Genomic DNA, 21152 nt, shown 5'->3' with positions numbered 1-21152 from the left:
TGGTGGACATTGTGAATGGTGAAGGGAAGGTTTTTGTGGGTGAAGAGGGAGTTATGCCATATATCCCAGAAGCATGGGTCCTCAGCCTATATGATGTGCCACAATTAATGTGGCCTCTGTCTTGTCCGACCAAGCTTGATTTATGGGCTTTTTAATTTTTTTAAGCAGGATAAAGGCTGATTTTTTTTATTTCTGCAGTAGACTAGAATAAGTCCAGACAGTCCACTTCCATTATACCACCTGAATGTGACGGTCAGTGACCACCGTGCCATCACTTACCTGTATGCTTACACGAAACAGAATGATGGAACACCAGAAGGTTTCTTCTGGTGTCCACTCCGAGATTAGACATTATGGCGTAATTACTCAGACGGGAATATAAAACAGATTAAAAAAATAAAAGCTTAATGTAATAATTAGATGCAAACAAAAGCTTTTATTATGAAATACAGGGGAGTATCCGCACCATATAGATGTAACATACAACAAACCACCGCAGATGGAACCCGGGTGACTCTAATGCACATGATAATGTACAGGGTATATATGGACAGGATCTTGTATCTGAAAACACTCAGCACTCCTGATCAAGATGAGTGTCTGCAACAAGTTAGGCAAACTAGAAGTGAAAACACGTTCCAATGGCCGCCATATTGTTGTGCAACAATACAGATTGTGCAAACTGGTATTAGACATTCACATTTACACAATGCACAAGATACAAAATAAACAACAGAAAAAAGACCTAAGCATTTGGGATGTATTATTTAGGAAGTAAATAGAGGTACATTAATGAAAAGCGTGAGTAACAGTCATCAGTCTGCTTGTGAAGGTCTCTAGAGTGGAGGCCTCTTGGACTGTGCAAGGCAGTGAGTTCCATGGTCAGGGCTGCAAAGCTAAACATTCAACCTATAAATGAATGACAGGAGATTCTTGGTACTGCTGGTAACAGTCCTTCATCTGTAGAAATAATCAAGCGGGGCAGTAAGGAGGCAGAAGCTGCTTCTAGTACCTTGGACCATGTAATGTTGGGCTGCGAAGGTCAGTTAGCCAATTATGAAATAGATTTGTCATCTTACAGGCAGCCGGTGAAGGGAGTAGAGAATGGGTGTTATGCGGCAGGAACGGGCTGGTTAGGTAACAGCTTGGCTGCTGCATTCTGTACTAGCTGCAAGCTCTGTAATTCTTTTGCTGGTAGACCCAGGTAGATGGCATTGCAGTAGTCTATGAACTTCTGAGGGAATCAAGAGCTTGATTCTGGCTATGGTCCACAGATGGAAGAATGAGGATTTGTATGTGGCAGATACCTGATGTCTGTGTCAGCCACATACCAGGACAACACAAAGATTCAGCACATGTTCAGTATTTTCAATTCTGAACACCAAAGCATAAATCCAGATGGTTGGTAAAGCTGTAGTCTTGTCCTTTGTTGGGGAGCTTCTATTATGTTTCACAAAGACTGAGTCACAGCCAACTGGCATCATCCACCCCTGGCGCTAAGCTAGACAACCATTTAGGATTGGTATTTGGTTCTCAGTACATGGAGCAAAAAGCAGGTAATCAGCATAGCAGTGGTAGACCAGGCCATGACGTCTGATTATATCACCCAGTGGTAGCATGTATATTTTATAAAGCATAGGAGATAGGATTCACCCTTGAGGAACATTGGATGACAGTGATAATTATACTCCAGAAGATTTAAATGGTTCCGTACTTGGGTAATGTCTAATATGTTCAACAAGAGCGGATTTATTTCTCTCACGGCATGAAAATGGCTTCTCACCTGTGTGACTTCTCTGATGTGTGACAAGATCTGATTTCCGTACAAAACATTTCCCACACTCAGAACAGGAAAATGGCTTCTCACCTGTGTGACTTCTCTGATGTAAAACAAGATGTGATTTCTGTGCAAAACATTTCCCACACACAGAACAGGAAAATGGCTTCTCACCTGTGTGACTTCTCTGATGTAACACAAGATTTGATTTCCGTACAAAACATTTCCCACACTCAGAACAGGAAAATGGCTTCTCACCTGTGTGACTTCTCTGATGTATAACAAGAGCTGATTTCTGTGTGAAACATTTCCTACACTCAAAACAGGAATACGGCTTCTCATCTGTATGACTTCTCTGATGTATAACAAGAGCTGATTTCTGTGCAAAACATTTCCCACACTCAAAACAGAAATATGGCTTCTCAGCTGTGTGACTTCTCTGATGTAAAACAAGATGTGTTTTCCGTACAAAACATTTCCCACACTCAGAACAGGAATACGGCTTCTCACCTGTATGACTTCTCTGATGTATAACAAGAGCTGATTTCTGTGTGAAACATTTACTACACTCAAAACAGGAATATGGCTTCTCACCTGTGTGACTTCTCTGATGTGTGACAAGATGTGATTTCCATACAAAACATTTCCCACACTCAGAACAGGAAAATGGCTTCTCACCTGTGTGACTTCTCTGATGTATAACAAGAGCTGATTTCTGTGTGAAACATTTCCTACACTCAAAACAGGAATACGGCTTCTCATCTGTATGACTTCTCTGATGTATAACAAGAGTTGATTTCTGTGCAAAACATTTCCCACACTCAGAACAGGAATATGGCTTCTCACCTGTGTGACTTCTCTGATGTGGAACAAGATTTGATTTCAGTGCAAAACATTTCCCACACTCAGAACAGGAATATGGCTTCTCACCTGTGTGACTTCTCTGATGTATAACAAGAGTTGATTTCTGTGCAAAACATTTCCCACACTCAGAACAGGAATATGGCTTCTCACTTGTGTGACTTCTCTGATGTGGAACAAGATGTGATTTCCGTGGAAAACATTTCCCACACTCAGAACAGGAAAATGGCATCTCACCTGTGTGAGCATGCTGATGAATAACAAAATGTGATCTATGTGCAAAACATTTTCCACACTCAGAACAGGAATACGGCTTCTCACCTGTGTGATTTCTCTGATGTGTAGCAAGAAATGATTTTGTTGCAAAACATTTCCTACACTCAGAACAGGAATATGGCTTCTCACCTGTGTGACTTCTCTGATGTGTAACAAGAGCCGATTTCTGTGCAAAACATTTCCTACACTCAGAACATGGAAATGGACTCTCACCTGCCTTAGCTGGCTGATTGGTAATACGCTTTGTGTTCTGTGTAAAACATTTGGCATCTATAGAACAGGGAAACACTGTATCTACTGTCAGAGCTGTAACAGATGCACCAATATCAGAGTGATCAGGAGAACATTCCCCAGGATCAGTGGGATCAGCTGATAGAGCTGGATATATAATTGGGATAATGGGGTTGGCTCCTGGAAAATCCTGTCTACTGTCGTTATCGGTTATTTCAGAATCCAGGGATAACATTAGATGTCCTTCTGAGATGTTCCTGCTTGTGTGTCCATCTGCTGGAAATAAATTACATTAATATATAAAATGAATAGACAAGACCCAGGGTGTTACAGGACACAATATATAATTCTATAAACTGACAATTTTTCCTGAAATCATTGCTTTTATGTTTATTAAAAAACAAAAAAAGCTAGGATGCTTAGACTGGAGCTTAATCAACACTGAACGCTCATGTGGGATTACTAGATGTGACATGGACGCTCATGTGGGAGTACCTTAGGAGACAAATGCAAAATCATGCACTTGGGTCTCAAAAATCCAAAGGCTAAATATAGTAGTAATGGCACTATACTGGAAACTACTGAGGAGGAAAGAGATCTAGGAGTCACTATTTCAGATGACTTATAGGCAGGTAAGCAATGTAACAAAGCAATGAGGAAGGCTAGTCAGATGCTTGGCTGCATTGGGAGAGGAATCAGCAGCAGAAAGAAAGAAGTAATAATACCACTGTATAGGTCATTGGTACGGCCTCATCTAGAATACAGTGTTCAATTCTGGAGGCCATATCTTCAAAAGGATATTAATACATTAGAAGCTGTACAAAAAAGGGCAACTAAAATGGTGCATGGCCTACATCACAAAACATACCCAGAAAGACTAGGAAATCTCAATATGTATAGTTTGGAGCAGAGAAGGGAAAGGGGGGACATGATAGAAACTTTCAAATATATCAAGGGTTTTAACAAAGTCCATTCTCCAAATGAAGAGAAGCAATAGAACACGGGGACATGCACTGAGACTAGAGTGGGGGGGGGGGGTTCACATGTTACACAAGTGTACACCCGCACACACACAGACCCCCTTACACACGGGATCTATAGGGGACAGACCTATAGGGAAGCTGACATGTTACACAAGTGTACACCCGCACACACACAGACCCCCTTACACACGGGATCTATAGGGGACAGACCTATAGGGAAGCTGACATGTTACACAAGTGTACACCCGCACACACACAGACCCCCTTACACACGGGATCTATAGGGGACAGACCTATAGGGAAGCTGACATGTTACACAAGTGTACACCCGCACACACACAGACCCCCTTACACACGGGATCTATAGGGGACAGACCTATAGGGAAGCTGACATGTTACACAAGTGTACACCCGCACACACACAGACCCCCTTACACACGGGATCTATAGGGGACAGACCTATAGGGAAGCTGACATGTTACACAAGTGTACACCCGCACACACACAGACCCCCTTACACACGGGATCTATAGGGGACAGACCTATAGGGAAGCTGACATGTTACACAAGTGTACACCCGCACACACACAGACCCCCTTACACACGGGATCTATAGGGGACAGACCTATAGGGAAGCTGACATGTTACACAAGTGTACACCCGCACACACACAGACCCCCTTACACACGGGATCTATAGGGGACAGACCTATAGGGAAGCTGACATGTTACACAAGTGTACACCCGCACACACACAGACCCCCTTACACACGGGATCTATAGGGGACAGACCTATAGGGAAGCTGACATGTTACACAAGTGTACACCCGCACACACACAGACCCCCTTACACACGGGATCTATAGGGGACAGACCTATAGGGAAGCTGACATGTTACACAAGTGTACACCCGCACACACACAGACCCCCTTACACACGGGATCTATAGGGGACAGACCTATAGGGAAGCTGACATGTTACACAAGTGTACACCCGCACACACACAGACCCCCTTACACACGGGATCTATAGGGGACAGACCTATAGGGAAGCTGACATGTTACACAAGTGTACACCCGCACACACACAGACCCCCTTACACACGGGATCTATAGGGGACAGACCTATAGGGAAGCTGACATGTTACACAAGTGTACACCCGCACACACACACACAGACCCCCTTACACACGGGATCTATAGGGGACAGACCTATAGGGAAGCTGACATGTTACACAAGTGTACACCCGCACACACACAGACCCCCTTACACACAGGATCTATAGGGGACAGACCTTTAGGGAAGCCTGTAGAGGTACACTCCGCGTTCAGTATGAAAAAAAACACACTCTAATATGAAACGCTTATACAATGAATAATATAATAGGATTTTAATACCTACCGGTAAATCCTTTTCTCTTAGTCCGTAGATGATGCTGGGGTCACTCAAAGAACCATGGGGTATAGACGGGATCCACTGGAGACATGGGCACTTGAAGACTTTTAAGGGGTGTGAACTGGCTCCTCCCTCTATATCCCTCCTCCAGACTTCAGTTAGATTCTGTGCCCAGGCAGACTGGTCACACACTAGGGGAGCTCTACTGAGTTTCTCTGAAAAGACTTATGTTAGGTTTATTATTTTCAGGGAGACTGCTGGCTACAGGCTCCCTGCATCGTGGGACTTAGGGGAGAGATTCAGGTCCCACTTCTGTGAGTTCCAGGGCGCTGTTTCTGGCCACCAGGTCACCTACCTGAGGGTGCTGATCGCCGGGTACGCTCGGATGCTCACTCCCACAGCCTGCCGTCACCCACTTGCAGAGCCAGAAGTCAGAAGACAGGTGAGTAGAAGAAAAGAAGATATCTTCTCCAGTGACGGCATTCTGAGGTACCGCGCAGCGACGGAAGCACTGTGCGCGCCATGCTCCACACTTACCACCACCGCAGGGTGCAGGGCGCTGGGGGGGGGGCCTGGGCAGCATTTACCTCATAAAGGCTGGCATAAAGGGGTACTTTGTGTACCCCCGTTGCCACGGTTCCACTGGGGGCAGGGAACCCCCAGAACCAGAGCCCTCGGCTGCTATGTTTTCCTCAAAGGTATCTGTGGCTTCAGCACAACTGGCAGCGTGTTCCGCCCCAGAACCGTTACCCTAATCAGCAGACATGTTATATAACGTGCAGTATAAGGTAACACAGTACAATATGTCAGCAGCACAATACCTAACCCAAGCCCCTGCGCAGTGTAGTCAGCACCAACAGGGATTCAGGAGAGATACGGTGACTAGAATCACAGAGAAAAATACAACGAATGTATATATTGTGAATATCTTATATTACACTATGATAACCTGACGCACCAAGCCCCCACAGGTTACAGAATATAGGGACAGCAAGCTGAGTGAGAGACACAAAGGAGAAAACACACAGCAGTCTAATGCACACACAGATAGTCACAGTCTGTACAATGCAGAGGTTATTACTGACAATAATACTGCACTGGACTAGCTTATATAGCTATGTAATCAGGAGATATAACACTGCACAGTACTATACTGGATGTATATCACAGGATACTTGTACTAAATCACCCTGACTAAATGCACTTTTTCTTAACTATCACTGCCTAAAAGACATGTAGAATACGTAAGTGTCATGTAAAGGCACAGCGCTGACTATCAGGCGGCTTTACACAGGAGGATTGGGAGAGAAATGGCGCCCAAACACTGCCAGGGAGTGAGGGAGAGACAGAGATGCAGCTCCAGGGTAGGAACATTTACTGTAAATGGTGCCCTGGGGCTGGGGGAGGGGCTCCAGGTCTAAGCCTTATCCCCTCTGCTGGCAAAATCACGGTACTGCGGGTTGCTAATAAAATGGCTTTTAGAGAAAACCTGACCTGGGATCGCCTGTACTGCCACAGTGTCCACCACCGGCGTGCGCGGCCCTCCTCCCACGGACCGCGCCGGATTGCAATAAAGAACGGGTCCCGCGAATGGGACCCACTTACCACCTCCCGAAGCACGGCCACGCGATCCCGGAGAGCCCCAGCCGTGTGTGACTGACCAAGGAAGAAACCCGGAGCCTCCTGCTGTAGTCACCCAGCAACCAAGACACGGGAGAGTACAGCGCCGCTGGGGAGAGATGGAGCTGCAGCAGAGAATGTCTACTGACATCTAACACTGCTGCAGCCCTTGAAGTCTTCACTTTTCTTCTCAAAAAAATAAGAATTTACTTACCGATAATTCTATTTCTCGTAGTCCGTAGTGGATGCTGGGGACTCCGTAAGGACCATGGGGAATAGCGGCTCCGCAGGAGACTGGGCACAAAAGTAATGGGATGGTAACACACAGTGACATGATGTGAGGGGGAGAGCAGGAGTATAATAGGGGCTGATGGCTCCTGATGTATGAGATACACCAGAGAGTGTGGGGAGGAGACTGGTCAGATCTCTGGGCTGGTAACACACAGTGACATGATGTGAGGGGGAGAGCAGGAGTATAATAGGGGCTGATGTCTCCTGATGTATGAGATACACCAGAGAGTGTGGGGAGGAGGCTGGTCAGATCTCTGGGCTGGTAACACAGTAACATGATGTGAGGGGAGAGCAGGGGTATAATGGGGGCTGATGGCTCCTGATGTATGAGATACACCAGAGAGTGTGGGGAGGAGACTGGTCAGATCTCTGGGCTGGTAACACACAGTGACATGATGTGAGGGGAGAGCAGGAGTATAATAGGGGCTGATGGCTCCTGATGTATGAGATACACCAGAGAGTGTGGGGAGGAGACTGGTCAGATCTCTGGGCTGGTAACACACAGTGACATGATGTGAGGGGAGAGCAGGAGTATAATAGGGGCTGATGGCTCCTGATGTATGAGATACACCAGAGAGTGTGGGGAGGAGATTGGTCAAATCTCTGGGCTGGTAACACACAGTGACATGATGTGAGAAGGAGAGCAGGAGTATAATACGGGCTGATGGCTCCTGATGTATGAGATACACCAGAGAGTGTGGGGAGGAGACTGGTCAGATCTCTGGGCTGGTAACACACAGTGACATGATGTGAGGGGGAGAGCAGGAGTATAATAGGGGCTGATGCCTCCTGATGTATGAGATACACCAGAGAGTGTGGGGAGGAGACTGGTCAGATCTCTGGGCTGGTAACACACAGTGACATGATGTGAGGGGAGAGCAGAAGTATAATAGGGGCTGATGGCTCCTGATGTATGAGATACACCAGAGAGTGTGGGGAGGAGATTGGTCAGATCTCTGGGCTGGTAACACACAGTGACATGATGTGAGAAGGAGAGCAGGAGTATAATACGGGCTGATGGCTCCTGATGTATGAGATACACCAGAGAGTGTGGGGAGGAGACTGGTCAGATCTCTGGGCTGGTAACACACAGTGACATGATGTGAGGGGAGAGCAGAAGTATAATAGGGACTGATGGCTCCTGATGTATGAGATACACCAGAGAGTGTGGGGAGGAGACTGGTCAGATCCCTGGGCTGGTAACACACAGTGACATGATGTGAGGGGGAGAGCAGGAGTATAATAGGGGCTGATGGCTCCTGATGTATGAGATACACCAGAGAGTGTCGGGAGGAGACTGGTCAGATCTCTGGGCTGGTAAAACACAGTGAGATGATGTGAGGGGGAGAGCAGGAGTATAATAGGGGCTGATGGCTGCTGATGTATGAGATACACCAGAGAGAGTGGGGAGGAGACTGGTCAGAACTCTGGGCTGGTAACACACAGTGACATGATGTGAGGGGGAGAGCAGGAGTATAATAGGTGCTGATGGCTCCTGATGTATGAGATACACTAGAGAGTGTGGGGAGGAGACTGGTCAGAACTCTGGGCTGGTAACACACAGTGACATGATGTGAGGGGGGGAGCAGAAATATAATAGGGGCTGATGGCTCCTGATGTATGAGATACACCAGAGAGTGTGGGGAAGAGACTGGTCAGATCTCTGGGCTGGTAACACACAGTGACATGATGTGAGGGGAGAGCAGAAGTATAATAGGGGCTGATGGCTCCTGATGTATGAGATACACCAGAGAGTGTGGGGAGGAGACTGGTCAGATCTCTGGGCTGGTAACACACAGTGACATGATGTGAGGGGGAGGCAGGAGCATAATAGGGGCTGATGGCTCCTGATGTATGATATACACCAGAGAGTGTGGGGAGGAGACTGGTCAGATCTCTGGGATAATAACACACAGTGACATGATGTGAGGGGAGAGCAGGAGTATAATAGGGGCTAATGGCTCCTGATGTATGAGATACACCAGAGAGTGTGGGGAGGAGACTGGTCAGATCTCTGGGCTGGTAACACACAGTGACATGATGTGAGGGGGAGAGCAGGAGTATAATAGGGGCTGATGGCTCCTGATGTATGAGATACACCAGAGAGTGTGGGAGGAGACTGGTCAGATCTCTGGGCTGGTAACACACAGTGACATGATGTGAGGGGGAGAGCAGGAGTATAATAGGGGCTGATGGCTCCTGATGTATGAGATAAACCAGAGAGTGTGGGGAGGACACTGGTCAGATCTCTGGGCTGGTAACACACAGTGACATGATGTGAGGGGGAGAGCAGGAGTATAATAGGGGCTGATGGCTCCTGATGTATGAGATACACCAGAGAGTGTCGGGAGGAGACTGGTCAGATCTCTGGGCTGGTAAAACACAGTGACATGATGTGAGGGGGAGAGCAGGAGTATAATAGGGGCTGATGGCTGCTGATGTATGAGATACACCAGAGAGAGTGGGGAGGAGACTGGTCAGAACTCTGGGCTGGTAACACACAGTGACATGATGTGAGGGGGAGAGCAGGAGTATAATAGGTGCTGATGGCTCCTGATGTATGAGATACACTAGAGAGTGTGGGGAGGAGACTGGTCAGAACTCTGGGCTGGTAACACACAGTGACATGATGTGAGGGGGAGAGCAGAAATATAATAGGGGCTGATGGCTCCTGATGTATGAGATACACCAGAGAGTGTGGGGAAGAGACTGGTCAGATCTCTGGGCTGGTAACACACAGTGACATGATGTGAGGGGAGAGCAGAAGTATAATAGGGGCTGATGGCTCCTGATGTATGAGATACACCAGAGAGTGTGGGTAGGAGACTGGTCAGATCTCTGGGCTGGTAACACACAGTGACATGATGTGAGGGGGAGGCAGGAGTATAATAGGGGCTGATGGCTCCTGATGTATGAGATACACCAGAGAGTGTGGGGAGGAGACTGGTCAGATCTCTATTCTGGTAACACACAGTGACATGATGTGAGGGGAGAGCAGGAGTATAATAGGGGCTGATGGCTCCTGATGTATGAGATACACCAGAGAGTGTGGGGAGGAGACTGGTCAGATCTCTGGGCTGGTAACACACAGTGACATGATGTGAGGGGAGAGCAGGAGTATAATAGGGGCTGATGGCTCCTGATGTATGAGATACACCAGAGAGTGTGGGGAGGAGATTGGTCAGATCTCTGGGCTGGTAACACACAGTGACATGATGTGAGAAGGAGAGCAGGAGTATAATACGGGCTGATGGCTCCTGATGTATGAGATACACCAGAGAGTGTGGGGAGGAGACTGGTCAGATCTCTGGGCTGGTAACACACAGTGACATGATGTGAGGGGGAGAGCAGGAGTATAATAGGGGCTGATGCCTCCTGATGTATGAGATACACCAGAGAGTGTGGGGAGGAGACTGGTCAGATCTCTGGGCTGGTAACACACAGTGACATGATGTGAGGGGAGAGCAGAAGTATAATAGGGGCTGATGGCTCCTGATGTATGAGATACACCAGAGAGTGTGGGGAGGAGATTGGTCAGATCTCTGGGCTGGTAACACACAGTGACATGATGTGAGAAGGAGAGCAGGAGTATAATACGGGCTGATGGCTCCTGATGTATGAGATACACCAGAGAGTGTGGGGAGGAGACTGGTCAGATCTCTGGGCTGGTAACACACAGTGACATGATGTGAGGGGAGAGCAGAAGTATAATAGGGGCTGATGGCTCCTGATGTATGAGATACACCAGAGAGTGTGGGGAGGAGACTGGTCAGATCTCTGGGCTGGTAACACACAGTGACATGATGTGAGGGGAGAGCAGAAGTATAATAGGGGCTGATGGCTCCTGATGTATGAGATACACCAGAGAGTGTGGGAGGAGACTGGTCAGATCTCTGGGCTGGTAACACACAGTGACATGATGTGAGGGGGAGAGCAGGAGTATAATAGGGGCTGATGGCTCCTGATGTATGAGATAAACCAGAGAGTGTGGGGAGGACACTGGTCAGATCCCTGGGCTGGTAACACACAGTGACATGATGTGAGGGGGAGAGCAGGAGTATAATAGGGGCTGATGGCTCCTGATGTATGAGATACACCAGAGAGTGTCGGGAGGAGACTGGTCAGATCTCTGGGCTGGTAACACACAGTGACATGATGTGAGGGGGAGAGCAGGAGTATAATAGGGGCTGATGGCTGCTGATGTATGAGATACACCAGAGAGAGTGGGGAGGAGACTGGTCAGAACTCTGGGCTGGTAACACACAGTGACATGATGTGAGGGGGAGAGCAGGAGTATAATAGGTGCTGATGGCTCCTGATGTATGAGATACACTAGAGAGTGTGGGGAGGAGACTGGTCAGAACTCTGGGCTGGTAACACACAGTGACATGATGTGAGGGGGGGAGCAGAAATATAATAGGGGCTGATGGCTCCTGATGTATGAGATACACCAGAGAGTGTGGGGAAGAGACTGGTCAGATCTCTGGGCTGGTAACACACAGTGACATGATGTGAGGGGAGAGCAGAAGTATAATAGGGGCTGATGGCTCCTGATGTATGAGATACACCAGAGAGTGTGGGGAGGAGACTGGTCAGATCTCTGGGCTGGTAACACACAGTGACATGATGTGAGGGGGAGGCAGGAGCATAATAGGGGCTGATGGCTCCTGATGTATGATATACACCAGAGAGTGTGGGGAGGAGACTGGTCAGATCTCTGGGATGGTAACACACAGTGACATGATGTGAGGGGAGAGCAGGAGTATAATAGGGGCTAATGGCTCCTGATGTATGAGATACACCAGAGAGTGTGGGGAGGAGACTGGTCAGATCTCTGGGCTGGTAACACACAGTGACATGATGTGAGGGGGAGAGCAGGAGTATAATAGGGGCTGATGGCTCCTGATGTATGAGATACACCAGAGAGTGTGGGAGGAGACTGGTCAGATCTCTGGGCTGGTAACACACAGTGACATGATGTGAGGGGGAGAGCAGGAGTATAATAGGGGCTGATGGCTCCTGATGTATGAGATAAACCAGAGAGTGTGGGGAGGACACTGGTCAGATCTCTGGGCTGGTAACACACAGTGACATGATGTGAGGGGGAGAGCAGGAGTATAATAGGGGCTGATGGCTCCTGATGTATGAGATACACCAGAGAGTGTCGGGAGGAGACTGGTCAGATCTCTGGGCTGGTAAAACACAGTGACATGATGTGAGGGGGAGAGCAGGAGTATAATAGGGGCTGATGGCTGCTGATGTATGAGATACACCAGAGAGAGTGGGGAGGAGACTGGTCAGAACTCTGGGCTGGTAACACACAGTGACATGATATGAGGGGGAGAGCAGGAGTATAATAGGTGCTGATGGCTCCTGATGTATGAGATACACTAGAGAGTGTGGGGAGGAGACTGGTCAGAACTCTGGGCTGGTAACACACAGTGACATGATGTGAGGGGGAAAGCAGAAATATAATAGGGGCTGATGGCTCCTGATGTATGAGATACACCAGAGAGTGTGGGGAAGAGACTGGTCAGATCTCTGGGCTGGTAACACACAGTGACATGATGTGAGGGGAGAGCAGAAGTATAATAGGGGCTGATGGCTCCTGATGTATGAGATACACCAGAGAGTGTGGGGAGGAGACTGGTCAGATCTCTGGGCTGGTAACACACAGTGACATGATGTGAGGGGGAGGCAGGAGTATAATAGGGGCTGATGGCTCCTGATGTATGATATACACCAGAGAGTGTGGGGAGGAGACTGGTCAGATCTCTGGGATGGTAACACACAGTGACATGATGTGAGGGGAGAGCAGGAGTATAATAGGGGCTAATGGCTCCTGATGTATGAGATACATCAGAGAGTGTGGGGAGGAGACTGGTCAGATCTCTGGGCTGGTAACACACAGTGACATGATGTGAGGGGGAGAGCAGGAGTATAATAGGGGCTGATGGCTCCTGATGTATGAGATACACTAGAGAGTGTGGGGAGGAGTCTGGTCAGAACTCTGGGCTGGTAACACACAGTGACATGATGTGAGGGGAGAGCAGAAGTATAATAGGGGCTGATGGCTCCTGATGTATGAGATACACCAGAGAGTGTGGGGAGGAGACTGGTCAGATCTCTGGGCTGGTAACACACAGTGACATGATGTGAGGGGGAGGCAGGAGTATAATAGGGGCTGATGGCTCCTGATGTATGATATACACCAGAGAGTGTGGGGAGGAGACTGGTCAGATCTCTGGGCTGGTAACACACAGTGACATGATGTGAGGGGAGAGCAGAAGTATAATAGGGGCTGATGGCTCCTGATGTATGAGATACACCAGAGAGTGTGGGGAGGAGACTGGTCAGAACTCTGGGCTGGTAACACACAGTGACATGATGTGAGGGGGAGAGCAGGAGTATAATAGGGGCTGATGTCTCCTGATGTATGAGATACACCAGAGAGTGTGGGGAGGAGACTGGTCAGATCTCTGGGCTGGTAACACACAGTGACATGATGTGAGGGTGAGAGCAGGAGTATAATAGGGGCTGATGTCTCCTGATGTATGAGATACACCAGAGAGTGTGGGGAGGAGACTGGTCAGATCTCTGGGCTGGTAACACACAGTGACATGATGTGAGGGGGAGAGCAGGAGTATAATAGGGGCTGATGGCTCCTGATGTATGAGATACACCAGAGTGTGTGGGGAGGAGACTGGTCAGATCTCTGGGCTGGTAACACACAGTGACATGATGTGAGTAGGAGAGCAGGAGTATAATAGGGGCTGATGGCTCCTGAATCCACACTGGGCAAATAAAGTTCCCTAATTTGTACTGACAGAGGAGGGTGTAGGATAAGAGTGTAATAGGGGCTGATGGCTCCTGATATATGAGATACACCAGAGAGTGTGGGGAGGAGACTGGTCAGATCTCTGGGCTGGTAACACACAGTGACATGATGTGAGGGGAAAGCAGGAGTATAATAGGGGCTGATGTCTCCTGATGTATGAGATACACCAGAGAGTGGGGAGGAGACTGGTCAGAACTCTGGGCTGGTAACACACAGTGACATGATGTGAGGGGGAGAGCAGGAGTATAATAGGTGCTGATGGCTCCTGATGTATGAGATACACTAGAGAGTGTGGGGAGGAGACTGGTCAGAACTCTGGGCTGGTAACACATAGTGACATGATGTGAGGGGGGGAGCAGAAATATAATAGGGGCTGATGGTTCCTGATGTATGAGATACACCAGAGAGTGTGGGGAAGAGACTGATCAGATCTCTGGGATGGTGACATACAGTGACATGATGTGAGGGGGAGAGCAGGAGTATAATAGGGGCTAATGGCTCCTGATGTATGAGATACACCAGAGAGTGTGGGGAGGAGACTGGTCAGATCTCTGGGCTGGTAACACACAGTGACATGATGTGAGGGGAGAGCAGAAGTATAATAGGGGCTGATGGCTCCTGATATATGAGATACACCAGAGAGTGTGGGGAGGAGACTGGTCAGATCTCTGGGATGGTGACATACAGTGACATGATGTGAGGGGGAGAGCAGGAGTATAATAGGGGCTAATGGCTCCTGATGTATGATATACACCAGAGAGTGTGGGGAGGAGACTGGTCAGATCTCTGGGCTGGTAACACACGGTGACATGATGTGAGGGGGAGAGCAGGAGTATAATAGGTGCTGATGGCTCCTGATGTATGAGATACACTAGAGAGTGTGGGGAGGAGTCTGGTCAGAACTCTGGGCTGGTAACACATAGTGACATGATGTGAGGGGGGGAGCAGGAATATAATAGGGGCTGATGGCTCCTGATGTATGAGATACACCAGAGAGTGTGGGGAAGAGACTGGTCAGATCTCTGGGCTGGTAACACACAGTGACATGATGTGAGGGGAGAGCAGAAGTATAATAGGGGCTGATGGCTCCTGATATATGAGATACACCAGAGAGTGTGGGGAGGAGACTGGTCAGATCTCTGGGCTGGTAACACACAGTGACATGATGTGAGGGGAAAGCAGGAGTATAATAGGGGCTGATGTCTCCTGATGTATGAGATACACCAGAGCGAGTGGGGAGGAGACTGGTCAGAACTCTGGGCTGGTAACACACAGTGACATGATGTGAGGGGAGAGCAGGAGTATAATAGGGGCTGATGTCTCCTGATGTATGAGATACACCAGAGAGTGTGGGAGGAGACTGGTCAGATCTCTGGGCTGGTAACACACAGTGACATGATGTGAGGGGGAGAGCAGGAGTATAATAGGGGCTGATGTCTCCTGATGTATGAGATACACCAGAGAGTGTGGGGAGGAGACTGGTCAGATCTCTGGGCTGGAAACACACAGTGACATGATGTGAGGGTGAGAGCAGGAGTATAATAGGGGCTGATGTCTCCTGATGTATGAGATACACCAGAGAGTGTGGGGAGGAGACTGGTCAGATCTCTGGGCTGGTAACACACAGTGACATGATGTGAGGGGGAGAGCAGGAGTATAATAGGGGCTGATGGCTCCTGATGTATGAGATACACCAGAGTGTGTGGGGAGGAGACTGGTCAGATCTCTGGGCTGGTAACACACAGTGACATGATGTAAGTAGGAGAGCAGGAGTATAATAGGGGCTGATGGCTCCTGAATCCACACTGGGCAAATAAAGTTCCCTAATTTGTACTGACAGAGGAGGGTGTAGGATAAGAGTGTAATAGGGGCTGATGGCTCCTGATATATGAGATACACCAGAGAGTGTGGGGAGGAGACTGGTCAGATCTCTGGGCTGGTAACACACAGTGACATGATGTGAGGGGAAAGCAGGAGTATAATAGGGGCTGATGTCTCCTGATGTATGAGATACACCAGAGAGTGGGGAGGAGACTGGTCAGAACTCTGGGCTGGTAACACACAGTGACATGATGTGAGGGGGAGAGCAGGAGTATAATAGGTGCTGATGGCTCCTGATGTATGAGATACACTAGAGAGTGTGGGGAGGAGACTGGTCAGAACTCTGGGCTGGTAACACATAGTGACATGATGTGAGGGGGGGAGCAGAAATATAATAGGGGCTGATGGTTCCTGATGTATGAGATACACCAGAGAGTGTGGGGAAGAGACTGGTCAGATCTCTGGGATGGTGACATACAGTGACATGATGTGAGGGGGAGAGCAGGAGTATAATAGGGGCTAATGGCTCCTGATGTATGAGATACACCAGAGAGTGTGGGGAGGAGACTGGTCAGATCTCTGGGCTGGTAACACAGGGTGACATGATGTGAGGGGGAGAGCAGGAGTATAATAGGGGCTGATGGCTCCTGATGTATGAGATACACCAGAGAGTGTCGGGAGGAGACTGGTCAGATCTCTGGGCTGGTAACACACAGTGACATGATGTGAGGGAGGAGCAGGAGTATAATAGGTGCTGATGGTTCCTGATGTATGAGATACACCAGAGAGTGTGGGGAGGAGACTGGTCAGAACGCTGGGCTGGTAACACATAGTGACATGATGTGAGGGGGGGAGCAGTAATATAATAGGGGCTGATGGCTCCTGATGTATGAGATACACCAGAGAGTGTGGGGAAGAGACTGGTCAGATCTCTGGGCTGGTAACACACAGTGACATAATGTGAGGGGAGAGCAGAAGTATAATAGGGGCTGATGGCTCCTGATGTATGAGATACACCAGAGAGTGTGGGGAGGAGACTGGTCAGATCTCTGGGCTGGTAACACACAGTGACATGATGTGAGGGGGAGGCAGGAGTATAATAGGGGCTGATGGCTCCTGATGTATGATATACACCAGAGAGTGTGGGGAGGAGACTGGTCAGATCTCTGGGCTGGTAACACACAGTGACATGATGTGAGGGGAGAGCAGGAGTATAATAAGGGCTGATGGCTCCTGATATATGAGATACACCAGAGAGAGTGGGGAGAAGACTGGTCAGATCTCTGGGCTGGTAACACACAGTGACATGATGTGAGGGGGAGAGCAGGAGTATAATAGGGGCTGATGGCTGCTGGTGTATGAGATACACCAGAGAGAGTGGGGAGGAGACTGGTCAGAACTCTGGGCTGGTAACACATAGTGACATGATGTGAGGGGGGAGCAGAAATATAATAGGGGCTGATGGTTCCTGATGTATGAGATACACCAGAGAGTGTGGGGAGGAGACTGGTCAGATCTCTGGGCTGGTAACGCACGGTGACATGATGTGAGGGGGAGAGCAGGAGTATAATAGGGGCTGATGGCTCCTGATGTATGAGATACACCAGAGAGTGTGGGGAGGAGACTGGTCAGATCTCTGGGCTGGTAACACACAGTGACATGATGTGAGGGGGAGAGCAGGAGTATAATAGGGGCTGATGGCTCCTGATGTATGAGATACACCAGAGAGTGTGGGAGGAGACTGGTCAGATCTCTGGGCTGGTAACACACAGTGACATGATGTGAGGGGGAGAGCAGGAGTATAATAGGGGCTGATGGCTCCTGATGTATGATATACACCAGAGAGTGTGGGGAGGAGACTGGTCAGATCTCTGGGATGGTAACACACAGTGACATGATGTGAGGGGAGAGCAGGAGTATAATAGGGGCTAATGGCTCCTGATATATGAGATACACCAGAGAGAGTGGGGAGAAGACTGGTCAGATCTCTGGGCTGGTAACACACAGTGACATGATGTGAGGGGGAGAGCAGGAGTATAATAGGGGCTGATGGCTGCTGATGTATGAGATACACCAGAGAGAGTGGGGAGGAGACTGGTCAGAACTCTGGGCTGGTAACACACAGTGACATGATGTGAGGGGGAGGCAGGAGTATAATAGGGGCTGATGGCTCCTGATGTATGAGATACACCAGAGAGTGTGGGGAGGAGACTGGTCAGATCTCTGGGATGGTGACATACAGTGACATGATGTGAGGGGGAGAGCAGGAGTATAATAGGGGCTAATGGCTCCTGATGTATGAGATACACCAGAGAGTGTGGGGAGGAGACTGGTCAGATCTCTGGGCTGGTAACACACGGTGACATGATGTGAGGGGGAGAGCAGGAGTATAATAGGTGCTGATGGCTCCTGATGTATGAGATACACTAGAGAGTGCGGGGAGGAGTCTGGTCAGAACTCTGGGCTGGTAACACATAGTGACATGATGTGAGGGGGGGAGCAGGAATATAATAGGGGCTGATGGCTCCTGATGTATGAGATACACCAGAGAGTGTGGGGAAGAGACTGGTCAGATCTCTGGGCTGGTAACACACAGTGACATGATGTGAGGGGAGAGCAGAAGTATAATAGGGGCTGATGGCTCCTGATATATGAGATACACCAGAGAGTGTGGGGAGGAGACTGGTCAGATCTCTGGGCTGGTAACACACAGTGACATGATGTGAGGGGAAAGCAGGAGTATAATAGGGGCTGATGTCTCCTGATGTATGAGATACACCAGAGCGAGTGGGGAGGAGACTGGTCAGAACTCTGGGCTGGTAACACACAGTGACATGATGTGAGGGGAGAGCAGGAGTATAATAGGGGCTGATGTCTCCTGATGTATGAGATACACCAGAGAGTGTGGGAGGAGACTGGTCAGATCTCTGGGCTGGTAACACACAGTGACATGATGTGAGGGGGAGAGCAGGAGTATAATAGGGGCTGATGTCTCCTGATGTATGAGATACACCAGAGAGTGTGGGGAGGAGACTGGTCAGATCTCTGGGCTGGTAACACACAGTGACATGATGTGAGGGTGAGAGCAGGAGTATAATAGGGGCTGATGTCTCCTGATGTATGAGATACACAAGAGAGTGTGGGGAGGAGACTGGTCAGATCTCTGGGCTGGTAACACACAGTGACATGATGTGAGGGGGAGAGCAGGAGTATAATAGGGGCTGATGGCTCCTGATGTATGAGATACACCAGAGTGTGTGGGGAGGAGACTGGTCAGATCTCTGGGCTGGTAACACACAGTGACATGATGTGAGTAGGAGAGCAGGAGTATAATAGGGGCTGATGGCTCCTGAATCCACACTGGGCAAATAAAGTTCCCTAATTTGTACTGACAGAGGAGGGTGTAGGATAAGAGTGTAATAGGGGCTGATGGCTCCTGATATATGAGATACACCAGAGAGTGTGGGGAGGAGACTGGTCAGATCTCTGGGCTGGTAACACACAGTGACATGATGTGAGGGGAAAGCAGGAGTATAATAGGGGCTGATGTCTCCTGATGTATGAGATACACCAGAGAGTGGGGAGGAGACTGGTCAGAACTCTGGGCTGGTAACACACAGTGACATGATGTGAGGGGGAGAGCAGGAGTATAATAGGTGCTGATGGCTCCTGATGTATGAGATACACTAGAGAGTGTGGGGAGGAGACTGGTCAGAACTCTGGGCTGGTAACACATAGTGACATGATGTGAGGGGGGGAGCAGAAATATAATAGGGGCTGATGGTTCCTGATGTATGAGATACACCAGAGAGTGTCGGGAGGAGACTGGTCAGATGTCTGGGCTGGTAACACACAGTGACATGATGTGAGGGAGGAGCAGGAGTATAATAGGTGCTGATGGTTCCTGATGTATGAGATACACCAGAGAGTGTGGGGAGGAGACTGGTCAGAACGCTGGGCTGGTAACACATAGTGACATGATGTGAGGGGGGGAGCAGCAATATAATAGGGGCTGATGGCTCCTGATGTATGAGATACACCAGAGAGTGTGGGGAAGAGACTGGTCAGATCTCTGGGCTGGTAACACACAGTGACATAATGTGAGGGGAGAGCAGAAGTATAATAGGGGCTGATGGCTCCTGATGTATGAGATACACCAGAGAGTGTGGGGAGGAGACTGGTCAGATCTCTGGGCTGGTAACACACAGTGACATGATGTGAGGGGGAGGCAGGAGTATAATAGGGGCTGATGGCTCCTGATGTATGATATACACCAGAGAGTGTGGGGAGGAGACTGGTCAGATCTCTGGGCTGGTAACACACAGTGACATGATGTGAGGGGAGAGCAGGAGTATAATAAGGGCTGATGGCTCCTGATATATGAGATACACCAGAGAGAGTGGGGAGAAGACTGGTCAGATCTCTGGGCTGGTAACACACAGTGACATGATGTGAGGGGGGAGCAGAAATATAATAGGGGCTGATGGTTCCTGATGTATGAGATACACCAGAGAGTGTGGGGAGGAGACTGGTCAGATCTCTGGGCTGGTAACGCACGGTGACATGATGTGAGGGGGAGAGCAGGAGTATAATAGGGGCTGATGGCTCCTGATGTATGAGATACACCAGAGAGTGTGGGGAGGAGACTGGTCTGATCTCTGGGCTGGTAACACACAGTGACATGATGTGAGGGGGAGAGCAGGAGTATAATAGGGGCTGATGGCTCCTGATGTATGAGATACACCAGAGAGTGTGGGGAGGAGACTGATCAGGTCTCTGGGCTGGTAACACACAGTGACATGATGTGAGGGGGAGAGCAGGAGTATAATAGGGGCTGATGGCTCCTGATGTATGAGATACACCAGAGAGTGTGGGGAGGAGACTGGTCAGATCTCTGGGCTGGTAATGCACGGTGACATGATGTGAGGGGGAGAGCAGGAGTATAATAGGGGCTGATGGCTCCTGATGTATGAGATACACCAGAGAGTGTGGTGAGGAGACTGGTCAGATCTCTGGGCTGGTAACACACAGTGACATGATGTGAGGGGGAGAGCAGGAGC

At 49.1% G+C, this 21152-nt stretch overlaps 1 protein-coding gene across 2 annotated transcripts in view; it reads right to left on the bottom strand.

The window, feature by feature from the left end:
• Positions 1-416: 416 nt before the first annotated feature.
• The window catches only part of LOC134987561 (zinc finger protein 271-like), a 28487-nt gene continuing 7751 nt past the window's right edge, over positions 417-21152 (bottom strand). The window contains exon 7 of one of the 2 annotated variants that reach the window (XM_063950499.1): positions 417-3421. In XM_063950499.1, the coding sequence (XP_063806569.1) occupies positions 1683-3421 (1739 nt within the window). In that variant the 3' untranslated portion in view covers positions 417-1682. The remainder of the gene's footprint in view (positions 3422-21152) is intronic. The other variant, XM_063950500.1, reaches the window with a different exon arrangement.

Source organism: Pseudophryne corroboree, unplaced genomic scaffold (genome assembly GCF_028390025.1).
Source record: "Pseudophryne corroboree isolate aPseCor3 unplaced genomic scaffold, aPseCor3.hap2 scaffold_1008, whole genome shotgun sequence".
Taxonomy (NCBI): Eukaryota; Metazoa; Chordata; class Amphibia; order Anura; family Myobatrachidae; genus Pseudophryne; species Pseudophryne corroboree.
This window is presented reverse-complemented; position numbering and strand designations above follow the sequence as displayed.